The 13108-nt window shown below is 35.7% G+C and overlaps 1 protein-coding gene across 1 annotated transcript in view; it reads left to right on the top strand.

Annotated features, from left to right (window-relative positions):
- CCDC150 (coiled-coil domain containing 150) overlaps positions 1–13108 on the top strand; it is a 66994-nt gene that overhangs the window by 22578 nt on the left and 31308 nt on the right. The window contains exons 11-13 of the mRNA XM_012726023.1: positions 1311–1435; positions 1817–1994; positions 2536–2604. Coding sequence (XP_012581477.1) covers positions 1311–1435; positions 1817–1994; positions 2536–2604 — 372 coding nt within the window. The remainder of the gene's footprint in view (positions 1–1310; positions 1436–1816; positions 1995–2535; positions 2605–13108) is intronic.

Below are 13108 nucleotides of genomic sequence, written 5' to 3'. Positions count from 1 at the left end.
AGAAGTTAGTCAACTTTCTTGCAGTCACCTAGCTAAGGAACAGAGCTGGATTTAAGCCTAAGTCTGACTCCAAAATTAATGTTTAATCATTATGTTAATGTTGCTTTTCTATTCACTATGGTAGTAATTAATGTGCAAGGCTGTTTTCTATATTGTGAGCTTACCTCATATAACTTTGTTATTGCTCATAGCGCTAATAAGCATGCTTTGAATGTAACTGGTACTTGATACAAATTTTGTGTTAATTCAGCAAACATCTATTGTTTACATCATGCAGATATGATGCTAAATAGAAATAGAATTATAGTAGTGAACAAAACAAAATACCTATTTTCATAGAACCTCAATTTAGTAGACCAAATAATGTTACATATATACACTGTAACAAATATAAAAACGTTCTAAAATCTTTTTATTCAATTTATGAAACTTCATATGCATCTCCTTATATAACTGTCCACATATGAAATAACTATTAATATGTACATATTTGCAAGAGGCTTAGAAATTATAGTGTGTGCATGTAAAATTATTTTTTGATAACAAATCAGTATGTCAGAGAAAATAAATTGTGCAGAGCAGTTTATTAGTATAACAGTACTGGAGTGTAATTTCAGATATTCTCCAGTGAATTCACGCCAAATTAGTAAACATGATAATCTCTAGTGAGATTATTTGGGGTGGGGACAGAGCTAAAGGTTGAGGGATCTTTCGCTTTCCATACATTGATACAGTTTTACTTTTTAAAATAAAATATGTACAAAATATATTCTTTTAAAAAAAATATGTACATAAGAACTGGGGTACATACCAGAGGTGTTGGGTGGGGGAGGGAGGGCAATGAGGATATGCCAGAGATCCAGTCGAGAGCAGAACAGACAGGTCTACTGAAACACATTGCTGAAGGGAGCAGCAGATGAGGCAGGAGAGATCTGCGGGGCCATGTAGGTAGCTCCCTAGCCAGGGATGGTCAGACTCCGTGCTGTCGATAGCTTCATAATGCTGTGATTTAACTTCTTGTGCCACCAGGGATGCCCCACAAAAAAATATTCTTAATGTAATTTATATCTTTAAAAACATGCTTATGTTAGGAGTTTTGCAGTGGGCTAGGTAAACAATACATTTTGGCTGTTGACTGTAGGGTTGTAAAATGATAGCATTGTGGTCAATTCGGGGTGAGAGCAGAGAAAGCTGGGCAAAAGTAAAATTTGTCTTTTGTAAGCCAATTCAACATCTTTGACCAGTTATGTTAAATGGCACCCTATTGAATGACTTTCCAGCATATCAGCTTTTAACATTTTAACACTCAGGTAAAACAAAAAATGATGACTCAGACATTTCAAGAACAGAACTTACTACTGGATGCAGCCCATGCCAGTATCACAAATGAGCTACAGATGGTTCAGAATGAGAAAACCCAACTCCAAGCACAACTGTAAGTAAATTATGGACAATTTCTTATGCATCTTCTGGTCTTGCATATGTAGTGCTTATCCTTTTCTTTTAAATAATTTTATTTATATCTTTTCATCATTGTGTATTCCCTGTAAAATTCCAACACCAATTCACCTATGAACCATCATCATAGTCCCTCCTTCTGCTTTTCTCCCACTTTTCTCCCTTACTGAAAATGTTTAACTCTGCTTTTGCAAGGGCAGACTTGAGATCCTTGCAATTTCTTTAGACTCCACCTTCAAGTAACAAGATGTGTTTTCAACATTGTAGCAACAGCGCTCAGTCGAGAGATGTTTTCTAACATTCTATCTGTGGACTAACTGTTGTTTAGCTTTTATATATCTTTGTTCTCTTCCTACAGGGACCATTTAATCCTGGAACATAACCAGTCTATCCAAAAAGCACAGGATGCCGAGAAGAGGACAACTGTGCAAAAAGAGCTCCTAGAGTTAACTATTACAAGGTTGCGAGGTGAATTGGATGCATCAGTGCAAGAGAAGAAATCTCTACTAGAGGAGAAAGAAAAACTTCAGAAAGAGGTAGGCAGAAGGAGATCTATGTTACCTCCTGATTGTGGTGGTGATCTTATTTTAAAATTTCATTTTGAATGCAAAAGGCAAGAAATTACAACCCAGAAGCAGTTGTTCTGAGTTGCCCACAAAAGAATGTTTTAGGTGACTAATCTTAATCATTTAGTATATCTTAAAGTAGCCTGTCAACTAGTATGCCCTTCCACAACATTAGTGAATATGAATAACACATCCTCATGTTAGTTAAGGGATCATATTTTAAAAATTGATTTCCCCTGAATGACTGGGACAATGGAAATTAAAGGGGAACAGCCCTATCTTCCTAGTTAGGAAAGAACTAGCAGAGTCTGACATGCAGACGTGTCTTTCTAATTTCAGGGCTTTTTGTGAAGTCTGCTCTGCCTCAGAGACTTCCTGAGTGACCCCTTTTCTGAGAGGATGTGCTATCTCTGCAGTGTAGGTATTAATTGACATGCAGGGTATGTTTGCTATAGTATAGCCTGTCAGCTGCTTTAAAATTGATCCATTTCTTTTTTTCCCCCTTGGACAGGTTAATAAAGCAGAGAAAGAAATAGCACAAGAAAAATGCAATCTGGAAAAGGAATTGGCTAAAAAAAAGGTATTCTACATTTTATTTGAACTATTTCACTGTGTTTTATTTTCTTCTGTATTGCCACATGCTGTATCAGTTTATTTTAATGTGGAGGTAGATTTTACTGAATATCAAGATTTGAATTAAAGAAGCCATAAAGCTAAAGTTACTCACAGCATAAATCTGCTATTGGGGAATGTTTGCTGGTTCAGCATCTGGTATCAGCCACTGAATCATCACTGCCTCTGGCCCTAGTGTTCACCAAATAATTTAGCTAGGAAATCCCATGTGAGTGAGCTAATGGACCTGCAGGAGGCAAAGGGATGATTGCTGACAATGCTGTGTTTAATAAAAAGCTAACCTCCTAAGTACCTATTAGCACCAGCTACTTTTATCTGTAAGTACCTTTTTTTCTTGGTTAGCATAACCAGATAGCATAACCAGAGAAACAGTTCTTACTAAATAAAATAAAAGGTAGTCTTTAAAACACTGACATTTTTATTTCAATATTTGAAGAAATAAAGATTATGTGTCACTGTCATACAGAGAATATTTCAGGGAGAATTAGCCTACTCCAGAAAATAAATCCAGTAACACGTGTCAACATACTCCAGAAAATAAATCCAGTAACACGTGTCACCATATTTTCCAAACCTTCACTATGGCTTTTGGCCTAACTAAATAGCTTTTGTATTACTGTAACTGTATGAACTTTTTAAAAAAAATATATTAGTCATATCATCCTTCATTTTTGTACAATGTATGATTTCCCTGTGAAATTGTCACTACTAATTCACCTGTGCACCAGCGTAGTCCTTTGTGCTCTCTCCACTCCTGCCCTGATCCTGGGCATTTGGGCTGCATACCTGTAGTAAATTGGGCTGCAGTAAACTTAGGGGTGCAAGTGGCCTTTTGAATTAAAGTTTTTGGGTAGAGGCTCTCCCTGGTGGTGCAGCGGGTTAAAGCACAGCACTGAGAATCTAAAGCCGCTTCCGCATGAGTTCGATCCCCGCCTGCCCGGGAGGAGACCACATGGCGTGGCAGACCTCTCCTGACCCGCCCGCTGCTCCCTTCAGCAGTGTACTTCGTCCATCTGCCTGTTCTGCTCCCCACTCTGTCTCTGGTGAAGCCTCTCACAGCCCCTGAGCCTCTGGCCTGTACCCCAGTTCATAAATAAATAAATAAATAAATCTTTTTTAAAAAAAAAGTTTTTGGGTAGATCCCTAGGAGTGGAATTTCTGGATCATATGTAAGTTCCATTTTTAGTAGTTTGAGGAACATCCACACAGCTTTCCATTGTGGTGGAAGAGGTTTGATTCTCACCAGCAGTGCAGGAGAGTTCTTTTTCTCCACAACCTTGTCAACTTTGTTGTTGCTAGTTTTTTTAATATGTGCCATTCTCACTGGTGTGAGGTGATATCTCATTGTGGTTTTTATTTGAATGTCCCTGATTACAAGTGATCTTGAACATTTTTCACATGCCTGTTAGCCATTTGGATTTCATCTTTGGAAAAGTGTCTTTTTAGCTCTTCTGCCCATTATTTGACTGGGTTGCTTACTTTGTTTTTGTTGAGCTTCATTAAATCTGTAGATATCTGTGATCAGTCCCTTATCATTAGTATGAATTAGTATTGTGCGCAAAAATTGTCATCAGTGGAGTGTCTCTTTGTTTTGGCTAATGTCTCATTCACTGTGCAGAAGTTCTGTAATTTGATGCAATCCCAAATGTTTTACTTCATTTTCTTTGGTTTAGGTGATGTGCCTTTAAAGATATTACCAATATACATTGTATGTCATGTAGTGTTTTGCCTATATTTTCTTATAGATAGCTTATGGTTTCAGGTCTTATGTGTTTAACTATATGAACTTTTAAGAACTGGGGCTAAAAAAATAGCTTAATTCTGAATTTGTGCTTAAATACCATTCACCACATTAGCCAAGGTCTTCTGTGGTTTAGTCATACATATCTGATGATTTCAAATAATAGACTCTAAAAATCCTTGAATGAAACTGACTTCCTGTGGCAAGGATTTTTGCTAGTGATAATTTAGACACAAGATTCTTTGGTTTTAACTTGGAGTATTGGTAGATCCTAGTAAATTTTTTTAGTGATTTTTGCTTACAAAAGTTAATGAATATTACATGGCTGAGGCAAATGCTATGAATATGTCTATGTTTAAACCATAAACTTGTTCTTTTGTTCTTTGATTTTTACTTGCCATAGTGTAAGCTAAGTGTTAAGTTGAAGGGGTTGAAAGATACTTGTTCATTAAAAAATTGTATTAGGCACCATGATAATATTTACATAGAGTCCTATGTTTTCCATCTAACTTGATATTTTTTAATGCATAGTCTTTGTAAAGTCTTACTTTTTTTAGTCATTTTATAGACTTTTGTGTGTGTGTGTGTGTTTTAGTTTTATAGACTTTGGATATGTGTGTTTAATTATATAATAGTTTATTTTTCATCATTTTGTGCCTTTTTCCATCTCAGTTGTAATCCCCATGGGCTTCCCATCACCAGATCACCCATGTGCCATTACCATAATCCAGTGCACTTCCCTACCCACTCCATTTTTTATCCGATTCCCTATTCCACCTCCATAAAAAATGTCTCTGATATATAGTTATTTGTTATTATTATTATTATTATTTTCTCGCTGGTCCTTTATACTCCTGCTATGAGTAAAACCATCCGGTATTTTTCCTTTTCTTTCTGGCTATTTCACTAAGCATGATCTTTTCCAGCTCCTTCCATGTTGCTGCAAAAGGCATGTGCTTATTTTTTTTTTTTTGGTGGTTGCTGAGTAATATTCCATTGTGTATATGTACCACATCTTTTTTTAAAATAATATAATAGTTTAATTTTACATTATTTTGTGCATATTTCTGTCTCAGTTGTAATCCCCGTGATGTTCCCATCACCAAATCACCTATGTGCCATCAACATAGTCCAGTGCGTTTCCTTCCCCCTACTGTTTTTGATCCCCATTCTACCCTCATAAAATGTGTCTGGTATGTAGCTGTTCATTATTATTATAATTTTCTCACCTGGTCTGCTATACTCCTGCTATGAGTGAAACAATCCTGTATTTTTCCTTTTTTTTTTCTGGCTTATTTCACTAAGCATTATCTTTTCCAGCTGCATCCATGTTGCTTGCTGCAAAAGGTATGTGCTTATTTTTTTTAGTTGCTCAGTAATACTCCATTGTGTATATGTACCATAACTTTTTAATCCAGTTATCTATTTTTGGGCATTTGGGCTGTTTCCATGTCTTTCCAATTGTAAATAAAGCAGCAATAAACATGGGGCTGCAGGTATCTTTTTGAATCAGTGTTTTTGTGTCTTTTGGGTAGAGCTTTAGGAGTGGGATTGCTGGGTCACACGGAAGCTCCATTTTTAGCAGTTTGAGGAAACGCCAAACAGTTTTCCATAGCGGTTGTATTAGTTTGCATTCCCACCAGCAGTGGGACAGGCTAGTGGCCTGTCCATCTTGTTTATTTTTTCTAAGAACCAACTTTCGGTTTCATTGATTTTTTTTTTATTGTTTTCCTAACTTCCATTTCATTTATTTCTGATTTGACTTTTATTAGTTCCTGTCTTCTATTGGCTTTTGTGTTATTTTGTTGTTCTTTTTCCAGTTCTTTAAGGTGGGAGATTAGGTTGTTTCTTTGAGTTATTTGTTTCTTTGTGTGAGCCTGTATTGACATATATTTTACTCTTATAACTGCTTTTAATGTGCCCCATAAATTTTAGAGAGTTGTGTCGTCATTGTCATTCTTCTCAGGGTGTTTTTTAATTTCTTCTTTGATCTCTTCATTGATCCAATGGTCCTGCAGTAGTGTGGGTTTCAGTCTCCGTGTGGTAGATGGGCTTCTTGCCTTCTTCACATGGTTTATTTCTAGTTTGATTCCTTCATGGTCAGAGAAGAGAGTTGGTATGATTTCTATCTTAGTGTACATATTGTGACCCAGTATGTGGTCAATCCTAGAGAATGATCCATGTGAATTTGAGAAAAATGTGTACTCGGACTTTTGGGGTGCAGTATTCTATAGATGTCTGTTAGACCCATTTTGTCCAGGTCCTTGATCAGAGCTTTAGTGTCTTTGCTTATTTTTTGTCTTGCTGATCTGTCCATTGTGGAGAGTGGCATATTGAAGTCTCCTACTGTGTATGTATTTTCTCTGATATACATTTTCATAGATGACAGTAGTTTCCTGATATATTTTGGTGCTCTTTCATTTGGTGCATATATGTTGATGATTGTTATGTCTTCTTGTTTTATTGTCCCCTTAATCATGATGTAGTGGCCTAGAAGTCTCTTTTAACTTTTTTTAGTTCAAAGTCTGTTTTGTCTGGTATAACTGTTCTTGCCTTATTTTTTGGTCCATTTGCTTTTAGGACTGTTTTCCATACTTTTATTTTCAATCTGTTTTTATTTTTTGTAGTTAGATGTGTTTCCTGTAGACAGCAGAACATTGGGTTCTGTTTTTTAATCCATCCTGCAACTCTGCGTCTTTTTATTGATGAGTTTAAGCCATTTACATTTAGAGATAATATTGATATACTGGCACCTATGTTTGCCTTTTTTTTTGGTCCTTTTGTGATTTTATTCCTTGTTTTGAACTGTTCTTGTTCATCTGTTGGATTTCTTGTATTTTTTTGGAGTGGGGGTATAGTCATGACAAAATTGTGGAGTTTGTTTGTCTGAAAGTGTCCTTATTCTTTCTTCGTAAAGGAAGGAGACCTTAGCAGGATAGCGTATTCTTGGTTGACATTTGATGTTTTGGAATTTGTTGAGTATGTCCTTCCACTCTCTTCTTGTCTGTAGTGTTTCTTCAGAGAAGTTTGATGTCAGCCTGATCGGTTTCCCTTTATAGGTTATTTGTTTCTTCCCTCTGTCATTCTCAATATCGTTTCGTTGTCTTGTATTCTTGGTATAGTTTTACTGTGATGTGTCTTGCTGTATTTCTCCTATCATCATGGTAGTTTGGTGTTCTTGCTTCTTGGATGTCTACTTTCATCTCCTTCATATTAAGGAAGTTCTCTTCTATTATCTCTGAATATTTTCTCAGATTCCTTGGCCTTTCTCTTCACCTCTGGGATACTTATAACTCTGATATTTCCTTTCTTCATGGTGTCAGAAGTGTTTTAGCTCTTGAAGTGTTTCTTCATTCCTTTTCCTCTTTACTTCTTTCTTTTCTGTTTTAATTCTCTATTTCTGTGTCTTCAAGGGTGCTGATTCCATTTTATCTGTTCTGTTTTCATTATCTTCCCCTGCATTCTTTATCTCCTCTAGTGGCATTTTCATCTCCTGCATTTCTTCTATTTCCTTTTTTAAGGTGTCTTTTCTCTCTTCAATTCATAGATTGCTTGTATCATGTTTTTTCTTTTTCATTTCTCTCATTCATTTCCTTATTTGCATTCTTCAATTCCTTGACAGTTTGCCTCATATATTTTTTTCCTTCTCATCTTCTTTTTGTTTATCATGATGATTTTGAATTCTCTATTTGGTAGACTGAGCAGTTTTTCTTTGGTGATTTCTGGTGACTGATCTTTTTGTGGTGAATTTTTACCCTGTGGACTTGCTTGAGTATTTGTTAGTCTTCTTTTCCCTGTAGTGTATTTTCTAATACTTTCTATTCATTGAGACACTGTGTTGCTATTATTGGCTGGCACTCTTTCTGGATGTTTTTCTGGGATGGCCAAGGGACTTCTAGACACTTAAGTTGTGGAGGATGTTCTGAGCTGTGCTTTGTTTCAGTATCACCTGTTTTTCCAGCCCCCACTGTTTGGAATTGTATCTGTCATCTCAGCCAGTAACAGTCAGGGATCTCTGGTGGTGTTCACCTTCTTCCAGTAACACACTGAGACCTAGTCTCTGGAAGGTGCCTGCAAGAAGTACCTGGATGGGTTGATTTTCTCCATTGAATTTCTCGCTTCTTCTAGGCATGTCTTGGCAAAATAATGGAGTTAAGAGGGAATAGGGAGCGAGCGAGCTGAGTTGTCTCTCTTTACCTCTAGGACTTTAGCTGGCTGAAGAGCAGAAACCTCCTATCTGAGGAACTTCCTAGCATCAGAGCACTCTGGATCTGAGCTTCACTATCAGAGCTCCCCAATCACTGAGTCTCTCTCAGTTATCTTCCTTCTACTAAGTCCAGGGTGCTCTCATTTGGGTTGAAACTCATAGTATGTAAGTCTACAGTCCAATTTTAGTCTTATATTCCTATGTGAGCTTGGACGTAGTGATTTTGGTGGTGTCTTCACTCTGCCACCATCTTGCCAGTTCTCCTAAGCCATATATTTTTTTTAAAGATTTGTTTATTTCTGCATACAAGAACTGGGGTACAGGCCAGAGGTGTATGGGGTAGGGGTGACAGGATTCACCGGAAACAGAGTAGGGAGCAGAACAGGTGGATCGACTGAAATGCACTGCTGAGGGGAGCAGCAGGCAAGACAGGAGAGGTCTGCCTGCCACACTATGTGAGTCATCTCCCTGGCCAGGGATCGAGCTCGTACTGAAGTGGCCTCAGCCAGCTTCATAGTGCTGTGCCTTTACCCAATGTGCCACCAGGGAGGCATATTTTTTATGCCAAATGTATTGAATTATGATTTACATAAAGTCAAACTTGTCCTTTTTTGATGGATTGTTCTGTGAGTTTTGACAAACATATAATCATCTACCACCACAATAAAAATACACTTTTCTAGCACCCCAGAAAGTTCCATGTGCCCCTCTGTAATTAGCACTTTTCTTTATCCCTTTCCCTTGCAATAATTAATCTCTTTTCTATACCTGTAAGTTATGTCATTTCCAGAATACCCTATAAATGGAGTAATATAACATGTAACATTTTAAATTCTGGTTTCTATTAACATTTTTGTATATATTTAAGATACGATTTAGTTTCATTCTTTTGCATATGGCTGCCCCATTTTCTAAACACCATTTCCTGAAAACTTTCCTTCTTTGTTATATGTTCTTTGATCCATTGTTGTAATTTTGTGTCTGTGTATATGTGGGTTCATCTGAGCCCTGAATTCTGGTGCATTGACCTGTGTATCAGTTTTCCCCCTCCCCCAAAACCATAGCATTTTAATTATTGTAATATTGTAGAATTGCTTGAAGTCAGGGACCATGACCATGAGATCTTTATTTTTGTTCTTTTTTCTCAGAATTGTTTGGCTATTTGAGGTTTCTGTTTTTACATACTAATTTTAGAAGGTTTTGTTTTTTGTTGTTTTTTTTTTTTGGTTGTTGTTATATATTCACCAGGAATAATGCTGGGATTTTGATTAAAAATTATATTGAATGTGTATATTGCTTTACGTAAATGACCATTTGAATAGTGCTAGGGTCATCTGAACCTTTGAGCATAGAATCTTTCCTTTTTTTATGTCTTTCAATAGTACCCAGGATACAAGTCTTTCAATTTCATGATTACATTTTTCCCTAGGTATTTCATTCTTTTTATACAGTTATAAATGGTACTGTTTTCTTATCTCCTAATTTTACTAGGTTATTTATGTATAGAAATACAACATATTTTTATGTATTGCTTTTATAGCCAACAGCTTTCACAGTATTTGTTATTGTTTTTAGTAACTTTTGGTGAAGTATTTAAGGGTATATATAATGTATGTAGTAAAAAATGGTATCAGTTTTATTTTTCCCTTTCCAATTGGGTATTTATTTTCTTGCATAATCATTCTAAGACTTCCATGTTAAATAATAATGTTAAGAGTAGACATTATCTTGCACCTGACCTTATTAGCAGAAAAGCCTTCAGTTCTTCACCATTGAATATGATAATAGCTATGTATTTGTCATATATGGCTTATATTCTTTTTAGGCATGCTCCTATGCATATTTTGAAAGTTTTTATTATAAATGAATGATAGGCTTTTTCAAACAGTTTTTTTTTTTTTGTATGTACTGAAATGACTATATAGCTTTTATGGGTATTTAGATTGGTATTTGTTGAACCATCTTTGCATAGCTAGAATAAATCTCTATCATAGTGTATGATCTTTTACATCTATTGCTGAATTTGGTTTGATAATATTTTCTTAAATGTTTGCACCTATATTCATTAGAAATATTGCTCTGTAATTTTCTTATTGTGTATGTGATGTCTGGTTTTGATATTAATATAATGCTGAACTTGTAAAACAATGTGAAATGGATTGGTATTCATTCCAATATGAAATGGTAATGAATGTGCATTATATAGTAAAATATTGGTAGAATTCACAGTAAAATCATTTAGTCCTGGACTTTTGATCTTTGGGGAGTTTTTGGTTAACTTTTCCATTTCTTATAAATGCATGTTGAGATCCTCTATTTCATCATGATTTTTCAGTCTTGGAAGGTTGTATATTTGTCACAACTTATCCATTTCTTTTAAGTTGTCCAGTATATTGGCATATTCATAGTGGTTTTTATGGCCTTTTGTATTTCTGTAGTATTTGTTCTAACTTATGAATTTTATGAATAGTTCCTGCTTTTCTTAGTCTAGCTAAAGATGTTCAATTTCATTTTTGTGTGTGTGTGTGTTCTCCCCCCCCCCAAAAAAATACTTAGCTTTTAGTTTGAACTCGTTGTCTTTTGGTTTTTGTTTTATTTGCACTCTGATTTTTAATATTTCCTTTTTTATATTGACTCTGGGCTTTGTTCATCTTTTTCTTGTTCCTTTAGATGTAAAATTAGGTTGTTTGAGATTTTTCTTGTTTCTTGTGATAAGCCAGTAGTTCTGTAAGCTTCCCTGAGCCTTTGTTTATGCTGCATCTCAAAGATTTTGGTATGTAATATTTTCATTGTCATTTGTCTCAAAAAAGTAGTTTTTTCATTTCTTTTGATTTCTTTATTGACCCAGTAGTTACTTAGTAACACGTTGTTTCATCTCCACATATTTGTTTCTCTAGTGTTCACCTTGTAGTTGATTTCTAACTTAGTACCATTGTGGTATGATACTAGAAACCATGTTTTGTACAATTTCATATTCTTAAATTTATTAAGATCTGGATTAAGCCCCAACCTATATGTCCTTAAGAGTGTTGTTCTATGTGCACTTGAGTAGAATGTGTGTTATGCTGTTCAGATAGAAGGCTCTATGCATATTATGGCCCTATTGATGTCATAGAAGATCAAGATTTCCTTGTCAATTTTATGCCTGGAAGTACTCTGTTGTTAATAATAGTTAAACTCCCCTGTTATGTTGTCATCAGTGTCTCCCGGTCTATTAGTATAAACTATATATTTGAGTGTTGCTACCTTGGGTACATTTATGTTAGAGATTCTTATAACCTGATAGATTAACCCTTTTATCATTATATAATGTCTATAGCCATTTCTTAGTACAGTCTTTGTGTTAGTCTATTACGTCTGATGGGAACAGGTTGTCCCAGCTTTCCTTTCATATCCATTTGCATGTAATCCTTATTTCTATCCCTTTTAAGTTATGTGTCTCTTTACCCCTGAAAGTATATATTGGGTCTTGTTTTTTATCCATTCTCCTTTGATTGGTAAATTTAATAAGTTTATACTTAAGGTGGTAACTGGTAAGTATGTATCACTGTTTTGCTCATTATTTTTCTGGTGGTTTCTGTAGTTCTCTGTTCCTTCTCTTACCTTGGGTTTGATGGCTTGCTTAAGTGGTCTGTTGAGATTTTTATATGTGTTTTTTACTACAAGTTTTGACTGTCTTGATTGCCATAAGATTCAGATGTAACATATCATGTGCATATTCTTCCATTTTTTTAGTTGTTTTGTAGTGTTTTTGTGTGTGTGTGTGTGTGCTATTATTTTTTTGATTTGTTATAAATGTAATATTGATCTCCGAAAATGATTGTGCATTCCCTCCTTTTCTGTTTTTGGGAAAAATTTATGTGGAATTGGTAGTAATTCTTTAAATGTTTTGTTGAATTCAACAGTGTGCCATGTAGTCGTGGGGTTTTGTTAGGGGGGACATTTTTCCTTTTTTTTTTTTTTAATATTTCAATTTACCTAATATATGTCTCTTCAGATTTTTCTGCCTTTAAGTCTATTTCAGGTTTATAGCTTTCTGGAAATTTATCTACTTAATGGGTTTTGATACTTTATTTTTGTATTTTATAATAGTTTCTTTTTACATATTTTTTGTGCATTTTCCATCTCAGTTGCAATCCCCTTGCATTTCCCATCACCAAATCACCCATGTGCCATCATTATAGTCTTACTTTTTAAAAATTTTTTTAAAGATTTTTTTTTTTGTGCATACAGAACTGGGGTACAGGCCAGAGGTGCAGGGGCAGTGAGAGCATTCCCAGAGACAGGGTGGGGAGCAGAACAGGCAGATTGACGAAGTACACTGCTGAGGGTGCTCAGCTGGCGGGTCAGGAGAGGTCTGCCGCACCATAGGGATCACCTCTAGGGCTGGGGATTGAACTTGCTCTGAAGAGGCTGTGGTTTGCTTGCAGTGCTGTGCTTTTCACCCACTGCACCACCAGGGAGGGCCAGTGTGCAGGATTGTCAATGTCTGTGTGTCTCCTT

Source organism: Condylura cristata, unplaced genomic scaffold (genome assembly GCF_000260355.1).
Source record: "Condylura cristata isolate star-nosed mole 26May11 unplaced genomic scaffold, ConCri1.0 scaffold00002, whole genome shotgun sequence".
Taxonomy (NCBI): domain Eukaryota; kingdom Metazoa; phylum Chordata; class Mammalia; order Eulipotyphla; family Talpidae; genus Condylura; species Condylura cristata.
This window is presented reverse-complemented; position numbering and strand designations above follow the sequence as displayed.